The sequence below is a fragment of the Pseudophryne corroboree genome, chromosome 1 (genome assembly GCF_028390025.1).
Source record: "Pseudophryne corroboree isolate aPseCor3 chromosome 1, aPseCor3.hap2, whole genome shotgun sequence".
NCBI classification, from domain to species: Eukaryota; Metazoa; Chordata; class Amphibia; order Anura; family Myobatrachidae; genus Pseudophryne; species Pseudophryne corroboree.
Window position 1 is genome coordinate 1,028,974,830 of NC_086444.1, and position 20,484 is coordinate 1,028,995,313.

Below are 20,484 nucleotides of genomic sequence, written 5' to 3' on the forward strand. Positions count from 1 at the left end.
TGCCATAGTTAGACATTTCAGCGCTGTGTGCAAGAAACGGCATCGGCGCGCCCCCCACCCCCTTGATGTAAAATAGAGGCAGTGCGAGCCCTGGGCGCGTGTCTAAAATATAGGGGTGTGGCTTAATGAGGAAGGGGTGTGGCCACAAAATAATACCAATTCATATTACAGTGCACAGTAGTCTCCATTATTCAAATTACGCTGCACAGTAGCACCACTACACCAGGTAGAGCCCCTTTTATACATTATGGCAGGTAGAGTACCCTTTTTACACATTACTGCAGACAGCGTCCCCTTTTTACACATTACAGCAGACAGTGTCCCCTTTTTACACATTACGACAGACAGCGTCCATCTTTTACACATTACGGCAGAGTCCCTTTTTACACATTATGGCAGGCAGAGTCCCCCTTTTACACATTACGGCAAACAGCATCCACTGTTTACACATTACGGCAGACAGCGTCCCCTTTTTACACATTACAGCAGTGTCCCCTTTTTACACATTACGACAGACAGCGTCCATCTTTTACACATTACGGCAGAGTCCCCCTTTTTACACATTATGGCTGGCAGAGTCCCCCTTTTACACATTACGGCAAACAGCGCCCCCTTTTTACACATTACAGCAGACAACGTCCCCTTTTTGCACATTACGGCAGATAGAGTCCACCTTTTACACATTAAAACAGGCATATGCGTTGTCTGCCGCCTAGATAGATAGACAGACAGACAGACAGACAGATTATAGATAGATACTTACTTTCTCCCCGCTGGCTCAGGCAGTCAGGCTCCTCGGTGCAGCTGCTGGCTGATCCCGGGCAGGGGAGGAGGAGGAGGAGGAGGAGGGAGGGGGGCTTGGGAGCCGCAGCAGCGCATGGTAATTGGTGGTGGCGCAGCTGCAGCTGTCCTTCTCCTTCCACATAAGCTGGCCAACACCACTGTGAATGCTGGGATGAGGGAAACACCCCTGGTCACCTCTCTCCCTGCAACGCCCCCCCACCCGCGCAGCCGCAGACATGTCCACCTGCAGCCAGCTCCTCCCGCCGGCCACCGATCTGTGCTCTCCCCGCCACCCGCAGGCACCTCTCTCCCTGCTGCCAGCTCCTCCTGCCACCACCGATTTCTGCTCCCCTCCATCGCCCAGCTTACCCTCGCCGCCGTCCTGCTCTCGCCCGTCACCATCTGCGCACCTGGCCGCTGCCGTCAGCGCATCTGCAGCCGCTGACAGCAGCGGCAGGACGGGTCCTTGTGTACGGCCAAATCCGACAGTCGGATTTGTCCGTGCATTGAATAGGGGTTGTCGGATCCATTCCAACAACTGCATTTCGGAATGGATCCGACTCTTATTGAAGATACCCCTAAGGGGTTAAGGAGTCTATTTATTAATGTATATTTGCAGCATGTCCCAAAAAAATAACAATGTGCAAGTGCCACTTGTAATATAGGCAAATCTATTTAATACTTTTGCAAGCCACTGTATATTGCACATATAATAAATACAGGTGTATAATTGTGGTTGTGATAAATAATATTCCAGTATCATGCACTTTACAACAGTGATATTTAATGAAGAATTAGGCCATTATTTACATAAATGATACCTGAACTGCACTGTGTGAATGAAGGATAGTTTTATACATACCTGCCTATTCTTCCAGAATGGCCGGGAGGCTCCCAAAAATCAGGTGGTACTCCAATCCAATGACACGAATCACGCTGAATTGCATCATCATGGCCCCGCCCCCTGCCTCACAATGCAGGTAATCTCGACATTGTGTTTTGCGGGGGCGGGGCTACAATGACGTGACTATGCTGTCATGCCTCCCTGGCCCACCCCTATTCTGCATCATGTCCCCATCACGCTCCTTGCCACACTGCCCATCCAGCACCATGTCGCTCCTTCTGGAGGGGACAGCCAGAATGTCGGCATGTATGGTTTTATATGACAAAGTGACCATGTGATCAGCTTCTTTTAGGATCACAGAAGGAAAATGCCTGGCTATGCAACAGCCACAAATAGCACCCTACTACCCCTTGTAAAACTAAAAGAAACCATTGTAAATGTGTAGTGTACAATCAGTAATGAAGTAATATTAGACCTAACTAGGTGGAAACAATTATGAAGACTTTGGTAGCAAGATAATGTGCACTTTAAAATAATTCCTTACATCATGCTGGCTGAAAGAGGGTCTCCAAAATGTAACCTATAGTATTATAGGTAACATCACTGAGCCATAGGAAGTGTATGAGGCCTGTATGGTGGTTACCTTTAAATGGGCTTTGATCTGCATGCTGGTTTCTCCGCTTATTTTCTTATAAGGAACATTCCAGTGGCAATCTTCCAGCTAAATGAATGAACAGATATAAGCTTGGTAAGTACATTAAAGTAAAATATGTGATGTTTTCCTATGTCATTCCATGCTTTCAGTTATATTTTATTATTTGTTCCCTCAGTATTACAGGGTGTAGTACTTTATGCCGGCGCTTGGGATCTTGGGTGTGCACAAAAGAACCCCTTGCTGGCTTGCTGCGCTCGCCACGCTGCAGGCATGGTGGCGCGCTACGCATGCCACGCTATTTATTCTCCCTCCAACGGTGTCTGGTATGGTGAGCGCCGGGATCCCGACAGCCGGCATATCAAATGCCTTCCGTATTACATATAAGACTGTGTGAAAAAGCAACATTTTCGGACAGGAGTAGCTCTCCAACTGATTTCTGTTTGCATTCTGTTTTCTGTTCGAAATCAAGTTACCGTAATTTTATGCACAGCATGAGCGTGAGCTGTTGGTAGCAGCTTGACTGTAACTGAATTTTCCTTGAAGAGGTATGCCGTTTATGTGTAAGATGTTAGGCAGTAGATCATTCTTCTGTCTGTCTCCATTCCCAGCACTAGAGGCAGCTTCCCTGCTCTAGTGTTTTCCCTCCTAGTGTCAGCTCAGTGCAGGAGGAGGTGCTTAGTGCACAGTCTGAAAGAGTTCTTCCTGGGAGAGACAACTGTACTGATGCGCAGCTTCTGCTCTCCTGAGTGTGTGACCTTGTCTACCCCACAGACGCACCCTGTGTGTATACAGCCACATCCTGTGTGTACTGAGACGCTCTGTTACCGCTGTACTGTTTCACATGCATACTGTGAGTTCCTGCTGCTGCAGAACATCTTCTATATACTACAACCTGTTATCTCTGTTATATGAATAAACCAACCATCCTGGTTAAGTGCCGTTGTGTGGACTGACATCCCTATCCTACACCGCAACACTCTGCCAACATAAGATGCCACAAATATTCTCAGTAGCGGATAAACAACATAACAAATCATACAAAATACCAATCACTCATATACAAGTACATATGATTTTGACTTAAAAGGTGTAGACAGAGGGCAGAGGACCCTGCTTACAGTCTTAATGGAAAGGGTAACGTATTGGCAGCAGGAGCTTATGGGACAGAGTGGAGATTGGTAATGTATCTGGCAATACGCCCAGAAAGAGCTGTATCAGGTGTGGGTAGGCTGTAGTGAAGAGTGGGGGCTGGGAGAGCATTTGAAAGATTGAAGTGAGGCAGAGTCTTGTAAGGTGGGGTAGAGCATTTTATAAGGGGGGAGCAGCACGGGAGGCATATCAGGGGCAGGAGTGAGAGGTGGTTATCAGCGAAGACGAGAGGCACAATGGGGGTCATTCCGAGTTGTTCGCTCGTTGCCGATTTTCGCAACGGAGCGATTAAGGCAAAAATGCGCATGCGCATGGTTCACAGTGCGCATGCGGTTAGTATTTTAACACAAAACTTAGTAGATTTACTCACGCCCGAACGAAGATTTTTCCTCGTTGAAGTGATCGTAGTGTGATTGACAGGAAGTGGGTGTTTCTGGGCGGAAACTGACCGTTTCCTGAGAGTGTGCGGAAAAACGCAGGCGTGCCAGGGAAAAACGCGGGAGTGTCTGGAGAAACGGGGGAGTGGCTGGCCGGACGCTGGGCGTGTGTGACGTCAAACCAGGAACGAAACTGACTGAACTGATCGCTATTTGTGAGTAAGTCTCGAGCTACTCAGAAACTGCTAAGAAATTTCTTTTCGGTATACTGCAAATCTTTCGTTCGCAATTCTGCTAAGCTAAGATACACTCCCAGAGGGCGGCGGCTTAGCGTGTGCAATGCTGCTAAAAGCAGCTAGCGAGCGAACAACTCCGAATCACCCCCAATGTACAGTGCATCCGGAAAGTATTCACAGCGCTTCACTTTTTCCACATTTTGTTATGTTACAGCCTTATTCCAAAACGGAATAAATTAATTTCTCTTACGTCCTAGGGGATGCTGGGGACTCCAAAAAGGACCATGGGGTATAGACGGATCCGCAGGAGCTTGGGCACACTATAAAGACTTAAACTGGGTGTGAACTGGCTCCTCCCTCTATGCCCCTCCTCCAGACCTCAGTTAGACTTTGTGCCCAGGAGTGAATGAACACACACTAGGGGAGCTCTACTGAGTTTCTCTAAAAGACTTTATGTTAGGTTTATTATTTTCAGGTAGACCTGCTGGCTACAGGCTCCCTGCAGCGTGGGAGTGAGGGGAGAGAAGCAGGACCTACTTCTTAGTTTAAGGGCTCTGCTTCTCAGGCTACTGGACACCATTAGCTCCAGAGGGTTCGATCACTTGGTTCGCCTAGCTGCTTGTTCCCGGAGCCGCGCCGTCACTCCCCTCACAGAAGCCAGAAGAAAGAAGCCGGGTGAGTATGTGAAGAACAAAAGACTTCAGTGACGGCCGAAGACTTCAGTAACGGAGGTACAGCGGTCGCGCTGCGCTCCATGCTCCCACACACCAACGGCACTCACAGGGTGCAGGGCGCTGGGGGGGGGAGCGCCCTGGGCAGCAGGTTACTGATTTCTTGATAAGGCTGGAATTGAAAGCATTTTCGGTGCCTGGGCACCGTGTCTCATACCCTGCCAGCATGTTACAGCGCGCTGCGCGCCATTGATCCCCCATCGCCGGCTTACACGGGTGCAGGGCGCTGGGGGGGGGGGGGAGCGCCCTGGGCAGCAAGTTACAGTTTTTTTTAAAAGGACTGTAATGTATTACATTTGCGGTGCCGGGGCTCCGTGTCCCAGACCCCCGCCAGCATGTTATAGCGCACTGCGCGCCATTTCTCCAGCACCGCCGGATTCCATGGGTGCAGGGCGCGGGGGGGGGGGGGACAAGGGGTGCCCTGGGCAGCATATATATATACAGTTTATGAGAGTATTATACAGTAAATAAACACTGTATAAGAAACCCCCGCTGACATTATTTTATTACGGGCTTCAGCGCGCCGGGAAGGGGCGGAGCTTAGCCCCCACAACTGATTCAGCGCCATTTTATTCCCTGTCCCCGCCAAGGATATGTGTACAACACAAACGAGGGGGGGCACAGTGTTTAGTGCTGTATGGAGAAGAATATAGCACTGTTTTCCATAAAGGGCGTATAATCATTGTTGTGGTGCAGGTATATCTGGGTTTTCCTATCAGTTTACCCACTATAGTTTTAGTCGACATATGTCGACATGTGTGAGGGCTCTGTCGCAAGCAGCTGCGGGGAGCACTGTCGGCATCGCAGACGCCTGTTGGTACTTGATTCAGAAGATGCAGTGTCAGCAGGTCGGTAGTTGTATACTTGTAAATAGTAAACACGAGATGTGTGACACAGTCGTATGTGGGTGCCCTGACGGCATCAACTGTAATTACTGGGTAAAAAATTAACATAACGGACTTATACCTGTATATGTATTTATAGGTATATGTGGGGGGAGTGTTCTTGAATTTAGAGATGTATACTTCCCTAAGATCCCTCCGGGTTCCGAGAATGTTATTTTTTGCCTGCCTACTATTCCCTGCTGTCGACGACTACTACATTTTCTGTCGACCTTGACTTTCCTGGTAGATCCACTATTGCGGCATGTCAGTACATGGTCATACACATTTAGAACACATTACTGTCCCTAGGGACCTGGCGGGTCTGGACAATCCACTTATGTATAGGTTATATATATATATATATATATATATATATATAGTTACGTTATAGTGACGAGCTGGTCTTTGATCCTCTCAAGGGGTCCAAATGTTTATTCTCTTCCCGACGCGAAGAGCATACTGTGGCAGTCAACTCCTGGTCGATGCGGAGCCCGGTCGCAGGGGATCTTACACAGGAAGCTAAGTGATATTTTCTTTTTTATACTTTGGTCTTATTTGCATTGCATGCATATGGGGGAGTGTTATATTCGGATAGGTATCCGATAGATGTACCCTACAGAGAAGGGGTAAGGCTGTTTATGTTAATTCTACTTTATGACATTGCAGCTGGCTGCCGCGTGGCGGCAGGAGGTGTGGCCGGGGAAATGCTGAGGATGTCTCCAAGAGATACGGTATACAGCTGTTTGGGGAGGCCTCAGTTCAGTTAATCTCGGCGGATGCCACTGGTAAGTCTGGCTTCGTGAGTTAGACTCCTTCACAGCGCTTGATGACGCATTCTTTTGTGGGATACAGTCGTTTTAATCGGTTCGATACCGTTCTCTTTATGTTTCCTTTTCTGTGCAGACAGTAGACGGTGTGAAAAGGTAAGTGTTCTGCAGCCTTGTTAGGTTTGCAGAAGCAGATGTAGGTTTATGTTCTACCACGTCCACCACTGGTCGCTGAGTCTATAGGGCGGAACCCCGCACCGGTGAGGACTCAGTTACTACTTTCAGTTAGTCCGGGAATAGACTAGGACCGGTGAGTTTCTTATAGAATCCAAAGGGGGGACATTCTGGAGTTACAGATGTTTCCCTCCCTGATTTGCTAATGGATATTGCAGTTTCCCCTCTGAAAGGGGAGGTGGTACGCGACGCCATACCAGAGGTGCGCTAGGTTCAGGGCCTTGTCCTCCTGTCCCAAAAAAAAAAAGAGGTTTACATGCGTGTGCTGCGCATTCAGATTACCTGGAGGGATAGCCAGGATTGTCTTTGCCATTTCACTGGAGTGATGGTAGTATGATGGTTTTCTTTCTATAGTAAGAGCCATTGTTAGTCTGTACTGAGATGTTCGTCTGATTGAGGCGAGGTCGGGACCAAGTGGTGCAAATCGTTGTTTCTCTCTGACTGTTCTTCAACACAGGGAAGGGCTGTTGTTCCCAACGACGCAGATGTCGGAGGTGATGTCAGGGTCGATAAGGAACGGTTGAGGTTCTGTGTGTTCCTGTGGAGAGAGGTCTGAGGATCCTGAGTCGGATAAGTTTTGCAGTGCCACTCCATCAATATCTTCCGTTGATGAAGAAGTTGGGTGCGGCCTAAGAGGCTTTTTCGGTGAGCAGGTCAAATGCCAGAGTGGGTTTCATGGGACCTGTTGGGACTGTGGTCCGGGTCTCACCGACATATGCACCGGAATATAGTTCTAAGGGGTTCTCACCTCCTAGAGGGACGAAGTTCGGGATCCAGGATTAGATCCTGGTGTCCATGTATGCAGATCTCCGAGGCTGGGGAGCAGTCCTTACATGGGAAGTATTTCCAGAAGAAAAGGTCAAGCTGAGAAGCTCGTCTACAATAAGCTTCCTTGGATTAGGAGCGGTTTTCAACGAACATATTCTTTGTGATCTGCCGTGTTAATTCTGTCGGATGTCTTGACAGCAGTGGCGTAAGTAAGTCGCTAAGACGGAACAAGGAGCAAAGCAGCAATGGCAGAAGCTGAAATAGTTTTCCGCTGGGTGAAAAGACTGGTAAACGTTTTACTAGCAGTCTTCGTTCCGGACGTAAACGACGGAGAAATAGATTTCCTCTGCAGACGCACTCTCCATCCGGGAGAAATACTGTTGTCATCGAGAAGTTTCACAGGAGTGGCAAGTCTTTGAGGAGTGCCTCAATTGGGCATGTTGGCGTCTCACTTCAATGAGAGACCTCAGGAATATGGTTCCAGGTCAAGTGACACTCGAGCTATAGCAGTGGACGCCCTCGTGACACATTGGGTGTTTTCAGTCGGTCTATGTGTCCCCTCCGCTTTCATTCTGCTGAAGGTGATAATTGTAAGAGGAACAGAGGTTCATTGTTCCGGTCTAGTCAAAGAGGACTTGGTAGCCAGTTCTTCAGGATGTATTCAGAGAAGATCCCTGGCCTCTTCCTCTACGGGAGGAACTGTTACAACAAGATCGGGGCGTGTATCCGGACTTACCGCGGCTGCGTTTGACGGCGTGGCGGTTGAACGCCATTTCCTAGTCCGAATGGGTATTCCCAGTGAGGTCATTATCACACTTCTTCAGGCTAGAAAAGAAGTATTGGCGAAGCCTTACCACAGTATTTGGCGTAAATATGTGTCTTGGTGTGAATCTAAGAAGGTTCCTACGGACGACTTTCAGCTGAGTCGGTCTTCTCCATTCTTTGCAAGCAGGTGTGGATGCAGGCCTAAAGTTAGGTTCCGTTTCAGGGCAGTTTTGGCCTTATAAATTTTCTTAAAAAAAAAAAAAAAAGAATTGGCCACCTTTCCGGAAGTTCAGACTTTCGTGAAAGGAGTACTGCACATCCAACCTCCGTTTGTGCCCCATTGGCACAGTGGGCTCTTGACGTGGTGTTACGTTTCTTGTGTCTCACTGATTGGAACTTTTCTTAAAGGTTGTGTTAAAATTTCTCTCTTGGAGAGTGGTCATGCTTTTGCTTTTTGGGCGACCGCAAGGCGGTTGTCGGAAGTAGCGGCTTTGTCTCACAAGAGCCCCTCTTTGCTCTTCCAAGTGGATAGAATTGAGAACTCTGATAGTAGTTCTGCCTAAAAGGGTTTTCGGGGTTTATCAAAAACCTGCCTAGTTTGATGCCTGTGGTAACTTCAGCATTGGCTGATTCAATGTCTCTCGAGGTAGTCATGGCTTTGAAGATTTATGTCGCCAATTGGGCTCAGTTTGGGGAAACAGAGGCTCTGTTTGTCCGGTATGCTCCCAGCGTGCTTGGGGCGCCTGCGTCTCTGCAGTCTGTTACACGCTGGATCTGTGATACGATTTGGTGTGCTAGTTCTATGGCTGGATTGCCGTTACCGAAGTCGGGGGAGACCCATTCTACTAGGAAGATGGGCTCTTCTTGGGTCGATGCCCGAGGTGTCTCGGTGGGTTAACTTTGCCGAGCGGCTGCTTGGTCGGGTTCAAATCCTTTTGCTAAGCTCTATGTGTTTGATACCCTGGATGATGGGGACCTCATGTTTGCTCAATCGGTGCTGCAGAGTCGTCCGCACTCTCCCGCCCGGTCTGGAGCTTTGGTATAGACCCCATGGTCCTTTTGGAGTCCCCAGCATTCTCTAGGACGTAAGAGAAAATAGGATTTTGGTACCTACCGGTAAATCCTTTTCTCCTAGTCCGTAGAGGATGCTGGGCGCCCGTCCCAGTGCGTACTGTGTCTGCAGTTATTGATTTTGGTTTCACTTTGTGGTGTTTCTTCTCTGTCAGGCTATCGCTGACGTTGTGCATGCCATGGCATGTGGTTTCTTATTATTGGTTGGGTTGACACACAGGCTGTGTTACATATTCTCTCAGCATATGGCTGTATGTTTTTCATACCGTGGGCTGGTATTCTGTTGAAGGCCATGTCTTGCGGTATGTTCGTGGTGTGAGCTGGTATTACACTCACTGTGTTTAAAATTATAAATTCTTTCCTCGAAATGTCCGTCTCTCCTGGGCACAGTTTTCTAACTGAGGTCTGGAGGAGGGGCATAGAGGGAGGAGCCAGTTCACACCCAGTTTAAGTCTTTATAGTGTGCCCAAGCTCCTGCGGATCAGTCTATACCCCATGGTCCTTTTGCAGTCCCCAGCATCCTCTACGGACTAGGAGAAAAGGATTTACCGGTAGGTACTAAAATCCTATTATATTCCCTCAAAATTCTACACACAATACCCCATAATGACAATGTGAAAAGAGATTTTTTTTTTTAGATTTTTGCAAATTTATTAAAAATTAAAAAAATAGGATTTTAAATACCTACCGGTAAATCCTTTTCTCGTAGTCCATAAGGGATATTGGGGACACATTAGTACGATGGGGGTTAGATGGGGTCCAAAGGAGCCAGTGCACTTTAAATTTCTTCCACTGGGTGTGCTGGCTCCTCCCCTCTATGCCCCCTCCTACAGGCAGTTATAGATAAAACAGTGCTCGAAGGAGAAATGACATACTTGAGAGAAGGAACATAACACAACTAGAAGTGTGGTGAGATTTATACACCAGCACACCATAGCATAACTGGGCCAGCAAGAGCTGGCAACATAAACAGCAACAGCTGAACAGGTAACACATAACACAGAACCTGCAGAAAGTCACCGCACAGAGGCGGGCGCCCAATATCCCTTATGGACCACAAGAAAAGCATTTACCAGTAGGTATTTAAAATCCTATTTTCTCTATCATCCATAAGGGATATTGGGTACACATTAGTACAATGGGGATGTCCCAAAGCTTCCAGAACGGGTGGGAATGGGCGGAGACATCTGCAGCATCGCCTGCCCAAACTGGGCAATAGCGGATCGCCCCCAGGAGGGACCCGTATGCCTCACCTGTGTGATAGCCGCACCATGAACCGGGGGACCCCCGTAGCGGGGCCCCCGGTGTGTACTCACCACTGATGTTCACCTTCAGGCATCTGTTAGGGGTGTGCGGGTGCTGCAGTTGAGACAGCCAAGGCGCAGTGCCCCGCTGAACAAACAACCCCTCAACCAACCACCGTCCTGCAGCAGGGAAGCGGCTCTGCACCTCGCGAGGTCGGTGACCACAACTCCCCCCTAACTCCCACAGCGCAGGTATGCTGTTGCCCAAACAGCATACCAAAATAAATAAAAGTTTAAAAGAAATTGAAGAAAAACTCTGGAGCTAGCACAGTGTGCATCCTCTCCTGGGGGCACTTTTTTCTAAACTGCTTGTAGGAGGGGGCATAGAGGGGAGGAGCCAGCACACGCAGTGGAAGAAACTGGCTCTTTTGAAACCGTCTATACCTGATCATACTAATGTGTCCCCACAGGGCCGTCTTTTCGTATGGGCTCAATGGGCTCTTGCCCAAGGGCCCCAGGAGTATAAGGGCCCTAGGCTGATAGCTGAGGGTCTCCTATTTCCAGGGGTACCAGGTTTATGAAAATCGGCCTTGGGGAACCAGAGATATCCGACTTCAAAGCAGTGGTCCCCATCCGAGCCTGTTAGTTTATCTTCCCAGCAAGATATCTTGGGTTCTGTCTGACTTAGGGTTTTTCTTAACGTATACTCCAAAAGCTGTGACTCTCCCCTTTTGGTGGACACTGGCAGCTTGTCTCTACTGTGCCCAGAACCAGAGATATCAGCCTTCAAGCAGCTGGTCCCTGCTCCAGCTCCACATGCCTGGTATGCAGTTTTATATTTTCATTAGGGATTGCTCTGGCTCCTGAACTCTGATCCCCAAGTTCCCAGTACCTCCTGACAGGTGGGACTCTCTAGTATTTTACCCCATTAAATGCTAAGAAATCTATTTCCAGGAACTGGAGATATCTGCAGTCAAGCAACCTGCCCTCCCACCAGAAAATGATGAATATTAAGCCCACTCCACTATCCACTCCTCCCCTACGTATTAAACACCCCCTACCACCCTGAAAGTCATGTATCAGCGATTCTTCATTCAGCCCAATGACCCCTTCTACAGTTTAGTGTTCTTCCTCCCACCCCATCTGTGCAGTAAAGGAGTTATTAGCATAAATTACTGCACCAGGTCCTACATGCTGAGCGGAAGATAGAACACCCTCTACCGCCCGCAGGACATCAAATCTGCCGCTGATAGCACCTGCCACTCCTACCGCTGGAGGATTGGTAGGGGCCAACCTGCATTGCTGTGCCCAGGGGCCTACACTGCTGTTAAGACAGCCCTGTGTCCCCAGTATCCCTTATGTATGCTAGAGAAATAAGAAATCACATGTACATAAGTATTCACAGCCTTTGCTCAATACGTTGTTGATGCACCTTTGGCAGCAATTACAGCCTCAAGTCTTTTTGAATATGATGCCACAAGCTTGGCACACCTATCTTTGGTCAGTTTCACCTAACCTTTTTGCAGCACCTCTCAAGCTCCATCAGGTTGGATGGGAAGAGTCGGTGCACAGCCATTTTCAGATCTCTCCAGAGATATTCAATCAGATTCAAGTCTGGGCTCTGGCTGGGCCACTAAAGGACATTCACAGAGTTGTCCTGAAGCCACTTCTTTGATATCTTGGTCGTTGTCCTGCTGAAAGATGAACCGTCGTCCCAGTGCGAGATCAAGAGCGCTCTGGAGCAGGTTTTCATCCAGGATGTCTCTGTACATTGCTGCATTCATCTTTCCCTCTATCCTGACTAGTCTCCCAGTGATGTCTCTGTACATTGCTGAATTCAGCTTTCCCTCTATCCTGACTAGTCTCCCAGTTCCTGCCGCTAAAAAACATCTCAACAGCATGATGCTGCCACCCACCATGCTTCACTTCCTCCAAACTTGACACCTGGCATTGTCAAAGAGTTCAATTATTGTCTCATCAGACCAGAGAATTTTGTTTCTCATGGTCTAAGAGTTCTTCAGGTGCATTTTGGCAAACACCAGGTGGCCTGCCATGTGCTTTTTACTAAGGAGTGGCTTCCATATGGCCACTGTACCATACAGGCCTGATTGGTGGATTGCTGCAGAGATTGTTGTCCTTCTGAAAGGTTATCCTCTCTCCACAGAGGAATGCTGTAGCTCTGGCAGAGTGACTATCGGGTTCTTGGTCACCTCCCTGACTAGGGCCCTCCTCCCCAATTGCTCAGATTAGATGGCCGACCAGCTCTAGGAAGAGTCCTGGTGGTTCCGAACTTCTTCCATTTACAGATGATAGAGGCCATTGTGCTCATTGGGACCTTCAAAGCAGCATATATTTTTCTGTACCCTTCCCTAGATTTGTGCCTCGAGACAATCCTGTCTCGGAGGTCTACAGACAATTCCTTTGATTTCATGCTTGGTTTGTGCTCAGACATGCACTGTCAAGTGTGGGACCTTATATAGACAGGTGTGTGCCTTTCCAAATCATGTCCAATAAACTACCACAGGTGGACGCCAATTAAGCTGGAGGAACATCTTAAGGATGATCAGTGGAAACAGGATGCACCAGAGCTCAATTTTGAGCTTCATAGCAAAGGCTGTGAATACTTATTACTAGACTGCTGTAACATAACAAAATGTGTAAAAAGTGAAGCTCTGTGAATACTTTCCAGATGCACTGTACACATTCTGGGGCTGATGCACTTGACTGTACATACCCAATTACAGTTAAAGCAAAGCAATTGCATCGTCACTCGCTACTGAGGAGGCGTAAATGTTCTGTAAGAGTGGGGCTTTCGAAATGAAGTTAAGTGAGGGTGTGTTGATACAACTGCGGGTTCTGCAGTGCTCCACACAAGCCTAACTATGCGTATTTCCTGGTGTTTCATTTGCACCAAATCCAGGCAGGTACAAAGGCGCACCGATGATGATGATTGTGAGTCGTAGATTACATTTACTTAGTAGCAATATTTAAAGCTTCACATCTGAGGCAGATTCAGAAGCAAATTCAGGAACTGAATTTCAATAACAATAATCAATGGAAAACCAGTCATGTTTTGTTTTGAATATATTTGCGGCAATAAAAAGCGCTGCATAATAAGTTCCGTGCACACACTGTGGAAGAATATGGGGCCTGTGGCCTGATGCAATAAAATGCATTTGCAGCTGCGATCCTGAATGCAGCTACTGTGTGGAAATATGCTATTGCTGCTGCCACCTGGAAATGTACTGAGACGCTCACCAGCAGCCTTCCTGGCTGTTCAACACTTTGTGAATAAATCCTCAAAGTGAGTGACATCGCTAAGGTACCTTGACGCGTGTGCAGTGCAACTTAGACACATGCACAGACTGACGATAATCCTTGCAAAAACATTGGCATAGTGTACAACTCAGGTCCTCTACATTTACAGTTCCATATAATATACGAGAATTAAAAACAAACTATTTCAGTAAAAAGACAACACATCTTCATATTCATTCACACTTACACTAATGTCTCTCAAGCTATTAGGTCTACTGAGTGAGCGCTGAGTGTCAGAAATCTGATTAGAGAAAAACAGGTCCTGGACAGACGTAGTTCCTTGCCAGCTGCTCCGCTGCAAGAAACAGAAAAGAGATGAGTTTACAACAATTATGTTGTAACAATTAATGTATGAACAATCGGTAACCGGACTCTGGGTCGACACCAATTAGGTCGACACCCATTGGTCGACAGTGGCTAGGTCGACACTAGAAATAGGTCGACACTCCCATTAAGTCAACATGAATAAGGTCGACATGAAAAAATGTCGACGTGAGTTTTTCACATTTTTTTTTTTTGGACTTTTCATACTTTACGATCCACGTGGACTACGATTGGGTACGGTAACCTGTGCCGAGTGCAGCAGTAGCGGAGTGAGTAACCTTGCGCGCAGCATGGCGAGTGAAGCAAGCCATGCAAGGGGACGTGGTGCACTAACTGGGGTTCCGGGTCACTTGACGGAGAAAACGACAACAAAAAAACATAAAAAACTCATGTCAACCTTTTTTCATGTTGACCTTGTTCATGTCGACATAATGGACGTGTTGACCAATTTATAGTGTCGACCTAGCCACTGTCGACCAATGGGTGTCGACCCTGAGTCCCATACCCCAGCAATTACCCAAACCAAGATATCATGCTGTTGCTGTCTGTGCCGTTTCAATCATGTATGTCACATTTTGTATCCTTATAAATGGGTCTGGGACTCAAGGTAGACATCAATTAGGTCGACACCAATTGTCCGACACACCTTAGGTCGACACCTGAACAAGGTCGACATAGAAAAAGGTCGACATGAGTTTTTAATGTTTTTTGGGTGTCGTTTTCTCCGTAATGTGACCGGGAACCCCAAGTAGTGCACTGTGTCCCCTCGCATGGCTCGCTATGCTTCAGGCAAGGTGCCTCGCTGCGCTCGGTGCAGGTTACCGTTCCCAATTGTAGTCCACGTGGATTATAAAGTATGAAAAAGTTCAAACAAATTAAAAAAGAGAAAAACTCACGTCAACCTTTTTCCATGTTGACCTTTTGTCCATGTCAACCTATTTCTGGTGTCAACCTAAGGTGTTTCGACTAATTGGTGTCGACCTAAGTGGTGTCGATCTCATTCGTGTCGACTTTTTGTCCGGATACCTTATAAATCATGTGTGTGTGTAACATCCATGGGCAATGTTTACATGGGGTGTTTGCGATGGGTGGGTTTAATTAGCGGTCATGATTTCTCACTGTATGCCATGTACTGTACCTTACAGTAAGAAGCTGAGAATAAGGCTTTGCTATAACAAGTGGTGAGATACTCTTAAATCCACCAACCTAGGGGGTAATTCAGAGGTGGACGCAGCTGCAGCCACCACTGAGTCTTTATGTTAATGCCACAGCCGATGAGCGTCCTATTGAGATGTACAAAGACGCACTATCAGAAGATCATCAGCCGCAACATCAGACATTGCACCTGCCTAAGAATGTCCAAGGGACCATGGCTGCTAGGGTCAGTGACACTGACATGCCCGCGACACCACCCTTCCTTCCCGTGCCTGACAGCCACCCATCCCAGTTATCATCCAGAAATGCCTATTGAAATTGCATGTATCTCTATTCTCCTGCGGGTTCCATCAGGACGCATGCACAGTGTATCTCAGATGCATGTGCAGAGGAAAAATATCGCTTGCACCCGATGCTTTCCCTTCAACAGACTCAGAAACATCCCCTAATGGATAAATGGGTCTTTCAAGCCCGGGGTTTCCTTTGTGAAGTCAAGTCCTGCTCACCTCCAAAGCTTTAATGCAACATCACACATTTCCTCTATAGCGGTATGTGGCATGTCTATACATATTAGTAGATGCACTAGTAAATTACACAGATACTTGTTTCCAAAAAGTGCATGCTTAGAATACATTTACAAAACCTGGTGGACCAAGAAGAACATATTAGACTGTTTGTAGGGGATTTAGTTACTATCCTGGCGGGTGGGATCCCGGCGGTCAGAATACAGACCACCAGAATACCGACCACGAGAATACCGACATCTGCGCCAGGGCTATTCCCACTCGTGGGTGTCCACGAAACCCATAGAGTGGGAAAAGAACCTGTGGCGAGCACAGCAAGCCACTGAGCCCGCAGCGTCGTGAGCGCAGCAAGCCCACAAGGGGCTTTCGAGCGTTCGCCCAGCTGCTGGCATTCTAACGGCCGGGATCCCGGTGTCAGTTTACTAACTAACCCACTTGTAGCTCTCTGCTTTCCTAGCAGTACATACTAATACATAGATTAGCCAAGGATTCTTGTGTGATATGCAAAATGTACATGTACCGATACTTCTGCTGTGCACTGTAGAATATAATGTAACGTAATGTGGTAGTGTATAGTGACTGAGTATAGTGATAATGCACTGTGATATTAATAGACAACTTTTATTTTTTTACCTGGTAATTGTCTTTCAGTGAAGGATACTGAATATATTACATTATCTTCCATCCATGCAAGCTTCTTAGGTCTCTATTTATATGTTGGTATTAATTGCATTATCTTTGTATATAACAGTGCTACTGTACTCTCTGTATTAGGTAAAAAGATGTGCAGTAAGCAAAGATTAAAAAAAACTATCCTGCCTGATGATATAACAACACGAAGAAAAAAAAAAGCATTAATGCTCAAAATAAAAAGTAATAAAAAAGAAAGTACTAAAGGCCAGTACTCACTGGCCGATGTGGGAGAGATGTGTGCTGAGCGTGCGGGGGGAGACTGGGGGGCCGCTCATTTCACCCAGCGGGTGAAATGAGCGACCTGCTAGATTGGCCTGCATGCAGGCCAATCTAGCACCAGCGATAGCGATGCGCGGGGCTGCGCATTGCTATCGCTGTGGGTGGTACACACGGAGCAATCATGCTTAAAATCTAAGCAATCTAGTCAGATTGCTTAGATTTTAAGCAGCGATCGCTCCGTGAGTACTCCCCTTAAAAAAGTACAAATCTTTTGCACAACAGATAATACTGAGCATAATATAGTGATATAGATATTGACCTAGTAATATAAAATCACCATAAATAGTGTAATAGTATACAATAGTCTCACAAATTGAAGTGTGTAAAAAACTTAATATATGGAATCAAATTACTTTTAAGGGGGGTACTCACGGCGCGATATTCTAAGCAATCTGACTAGATTGCTTAGAATATCGGGATGATCGCTCCGTGTGTAGCCCCCTCGGCGATAGCGATGCGCGGCCCCGCACATCGCTATCGCCGCTGCTAGATTGGCCTGCATGCAGGCCAATCTAGCGGGTCGCTCACTTCACCCGCTGGGTGAAGTGAGCGGCCCCCCCGTCTCCCCCCGCACGCTCAGCACAGATCGCGCTGTGCTGAGCGGCAGGAGAGATGTGTGCTGAGCACTTCGCTCAGCACACATCTCTCCTATATCGGCCCGTGGGTACTGGGCTTTAGTGCCTGTTGCTTAATAGAATTGTTGCTTTCTTATCTTTTTAATTGTTCCTCCTAGCAAAAAGTCCCTTCCCCCTCTTCCATAGTGTTCATTGGGCCTGATTTGGATTTGTACGTAAACCCGATGATTTATGTACAAATCCAATGGTGGAGAAGAATGCATGCATAGGATCCATTTTGCGCATGTGCAGAACGAGTGCTGCATGATCGATCAACTGATTGCCACGATGGTGATCCAATGCTACATCTTCGGACGCATCACTTGGATCGCAGATGCTGGCGAGAGGCGTCTTTTTCCTACAGATGCTTCCTTCTGCATGAGAATATTAGTTGGACGGTATTGTACTACCGCTTCCCTGTGGCTGTGCAATACCGTACATATCAGAATCAGACCTATTGTTTTTGTTACATAACAACATCTATAGACATAGGAACCAGTTATTGTTACTTTATCCTCTGTTTAGTCAGTTTGATTAACTTTTACTTGATGTTGCTGATACAGAGTGAACACGAACACTTGCTTGTGTAGCATATCTTATGTGATTTTGCAGTGCAGCTGCTCAGAAAGTGCATGATATGCGCCTATATACACCACCACGCATTTTGCACATATTAATTATTTATTAATAGTTTCTTATAAAGGGCATATTTTGTTGCGCTTTTCAATTAGAATAACAGTAATAGAACAAAACTGGATAAAACCAGACAGACATAGAGGTAGGAAGACCCTGCTCTCAAGCTTACAATATGTAGGGAAATAGGCATTGGGCAGTACAGATGGTGTAATGGTTAGCATTACTGTCTCACAGCACAGTCATGGGTTTGATTCCCACCATGGCCCTAACTGTGTGGAGTTTGTATAGTCCCCCCATACTTGCGTGGGTTTCCTCCGGGTACTCCGGTTTCCTCCCACAATCCAAAAATATACTGATAGGATGATTGGCTCCTGACAAAAAATAACCCTAACGTGAACGTGCGTGTAAATGTGCTAGGGAATATAGATTGTAAGCTCCACTGGGGCAGGGACTGATGTGAATGGCCAATGCGGAATATGTGTGCGCTATATAAATAACTGGTAATAAATAAATAATAATACACAAGGATAGATGCTACCTATTGCATAATGGTCCACCAGATTGCTAGGCTCTTAATTGGTTGTATGATATGATCACCCAGCAATGTTGGCAAAGGGTCAGGAGGGTGTGAGAGTAAAGAAAGTCAAAATATATGTGAGGTTATGTGTACTGTACAGAGAGGATGTAATTATATAGGGAAGCGTTGAAGGTTATGTGGGTGGGTCTGGAATTTCATAGGCTTGTCTAAAGAGGTGAGTTTTCAGGGAACGTTTAAAGGTTTGGAGACTAGAGGAGAGTCTTATTGTGCGTGGGAGGGCATTCCACAGAGTGGGGGAAGCCCAGATAAAGTCCTGAAATTTTCAGTGGGAACAAGTAATACATGTGTATGAGAGACGCAGATCTTGTGCAGAGCGAAGAGGTCAGTTAGGAAGATATCTTGAAATGTATGTAAGTAAAAGTATTTTATATTTAATATGGTAGAATGGAGGGACTGACAGAGCGGATCTGCAGATGATGAACGTCTAGCGAGGAAGATTAGCCTCACAGCTGCATTCAAAATGGATTGTAGTGGTGAGAGCCTATGTTTGGGAAGACCAGTCAGGAGACTATTACAATAATAAATGCAGGAGATAATGAGAGCACGGATTAGAGTTTTTGTAGAGTCTTGTGTAAGGTATGGTTGTATGTTGGATATGTTTCTTAGATGTATATAACATGATTTTGAGACAGATTGAATGTGGGGAACAAAGGACAGTTCAGAGTCAAGAATGACACCTAGGCCGCGAGGTTGTGGGGTAGGGATGATTACCAAGTTATCGACAGTGATAGAGATATCAGGTTGGGAACTACTATTGGCCGGTGGAAATATAATTAATTCTGTTTTGGAAATATCAAGTTTGAGGTGGCGAGATGTTATCCAAGATGAAATGGCAGAAAGGCATTCAGTGACACGGCCCAATACAGATGGTGACAAATCTGGGGAGGATAGGTAGATTTGAGTATCACTGAAATCCAAAAGAGCTCATTAGTTTGCCAAGAGATGTGGTATAGATAGAAAAAAGCAGAGGACCTAAGACTGAGCCTTGCGGTACTCCAACCGGAGAGTCAGAACAGGGGTAAGGATGAGGCGTTCTAACATTGACAAAGTTCAGTAAGGGTGTTACAGTACAGGTGCAAATCAGCTAGGTGCATATGTTGCTGATTACTTAGGCTCTGCAGATACATGGTAATATGCTATATATTTTTTTAGCTTAGTAAATGATGCTATTTTGCAGTTAATGCTGCTCCAGCCCAATAAGCTTAAGGTAACATAACTTCTAATTCAGGTACTATACTTACCCTTATCGTGTGTGAAATTACTGTGACAGGCAATTTGCTAATAGGAGGTAAAGCAATGGTCTCTTTCTTTTCCTAACCAAAAAAAAAATACAAAAGGAAATATTATTTCACTAAAATATAGCAAATGAAAATGTATACATGTCTTATTGGGATGCAACTGGCCATGGAATTACACTGATGTGGCCTAGAAGAATTACAGTTTGTTACTGCATAAGCAAACGTAGAGGGTGGGGGGGGCTTCAGTTGCCTGTAAACACCCCCACACACACCATGACGATAATAACAATGTTATCCTTACTATTTTACTAGGGTTGTATATTTTATAGATTTCCTCAGTATCACAAATGATATAATTAGCACCACCTGTGTATCTTTTAAAATGTGTCAGCATATATTGAATACACATGTGCACCAACTAAGACAACTAGAAAACATGCACTGTTAGGGGTACACTGCTATAGACTAACAATATTGTTAATTATTAATACTATATAACATACACTATCCAGTGTATAACGGCAGTGGCGGATTTGCCGCTAGGCAACCTAAGCGGTTGCCTAGGGCCCGCCATGTCTCAGCTATCATGAGAGGAGA

At 46.4% G+C, this 20,484-nt stretch overlaps 1 protein-coding gene across 4 annotated transcripts in view; it reads right to left on the bottom strand.

The window, feature by feature from the left end:
• The window catches only part of LOC134922808 (uncharacterized), a 338,146-nt gene that overhangs the window by 190,266 nt on the left and 127,396 nt on the right, over nucleotides 1–20,484 (bottom strand). For all 4 annotated transcript variants that reach the window (XM_063920697.1, XM_063920699.1, XM_063920696.1 and 1 more), the window contains 3 exons: nucleotides 19,891–19,962; nucleotides 14,014–14,121; nucleotides 2,271–2,348 (listed from right to left, as the gene is read on the bottom strand). In XM_063920697.1, the coding sequence (XP_063776767.1) occupies nucleotides 2,271–2,348; nucleotides 14,014–14,121; nucleotides 19,891–19,962 (258 nt within the window). The remainder of the gene's footprint in view (nucleotides 1–2,270; nucleotides 2,349–14,013; nucleotides 14,122–19,890; nucleotides 19,963–20,484) is intronic.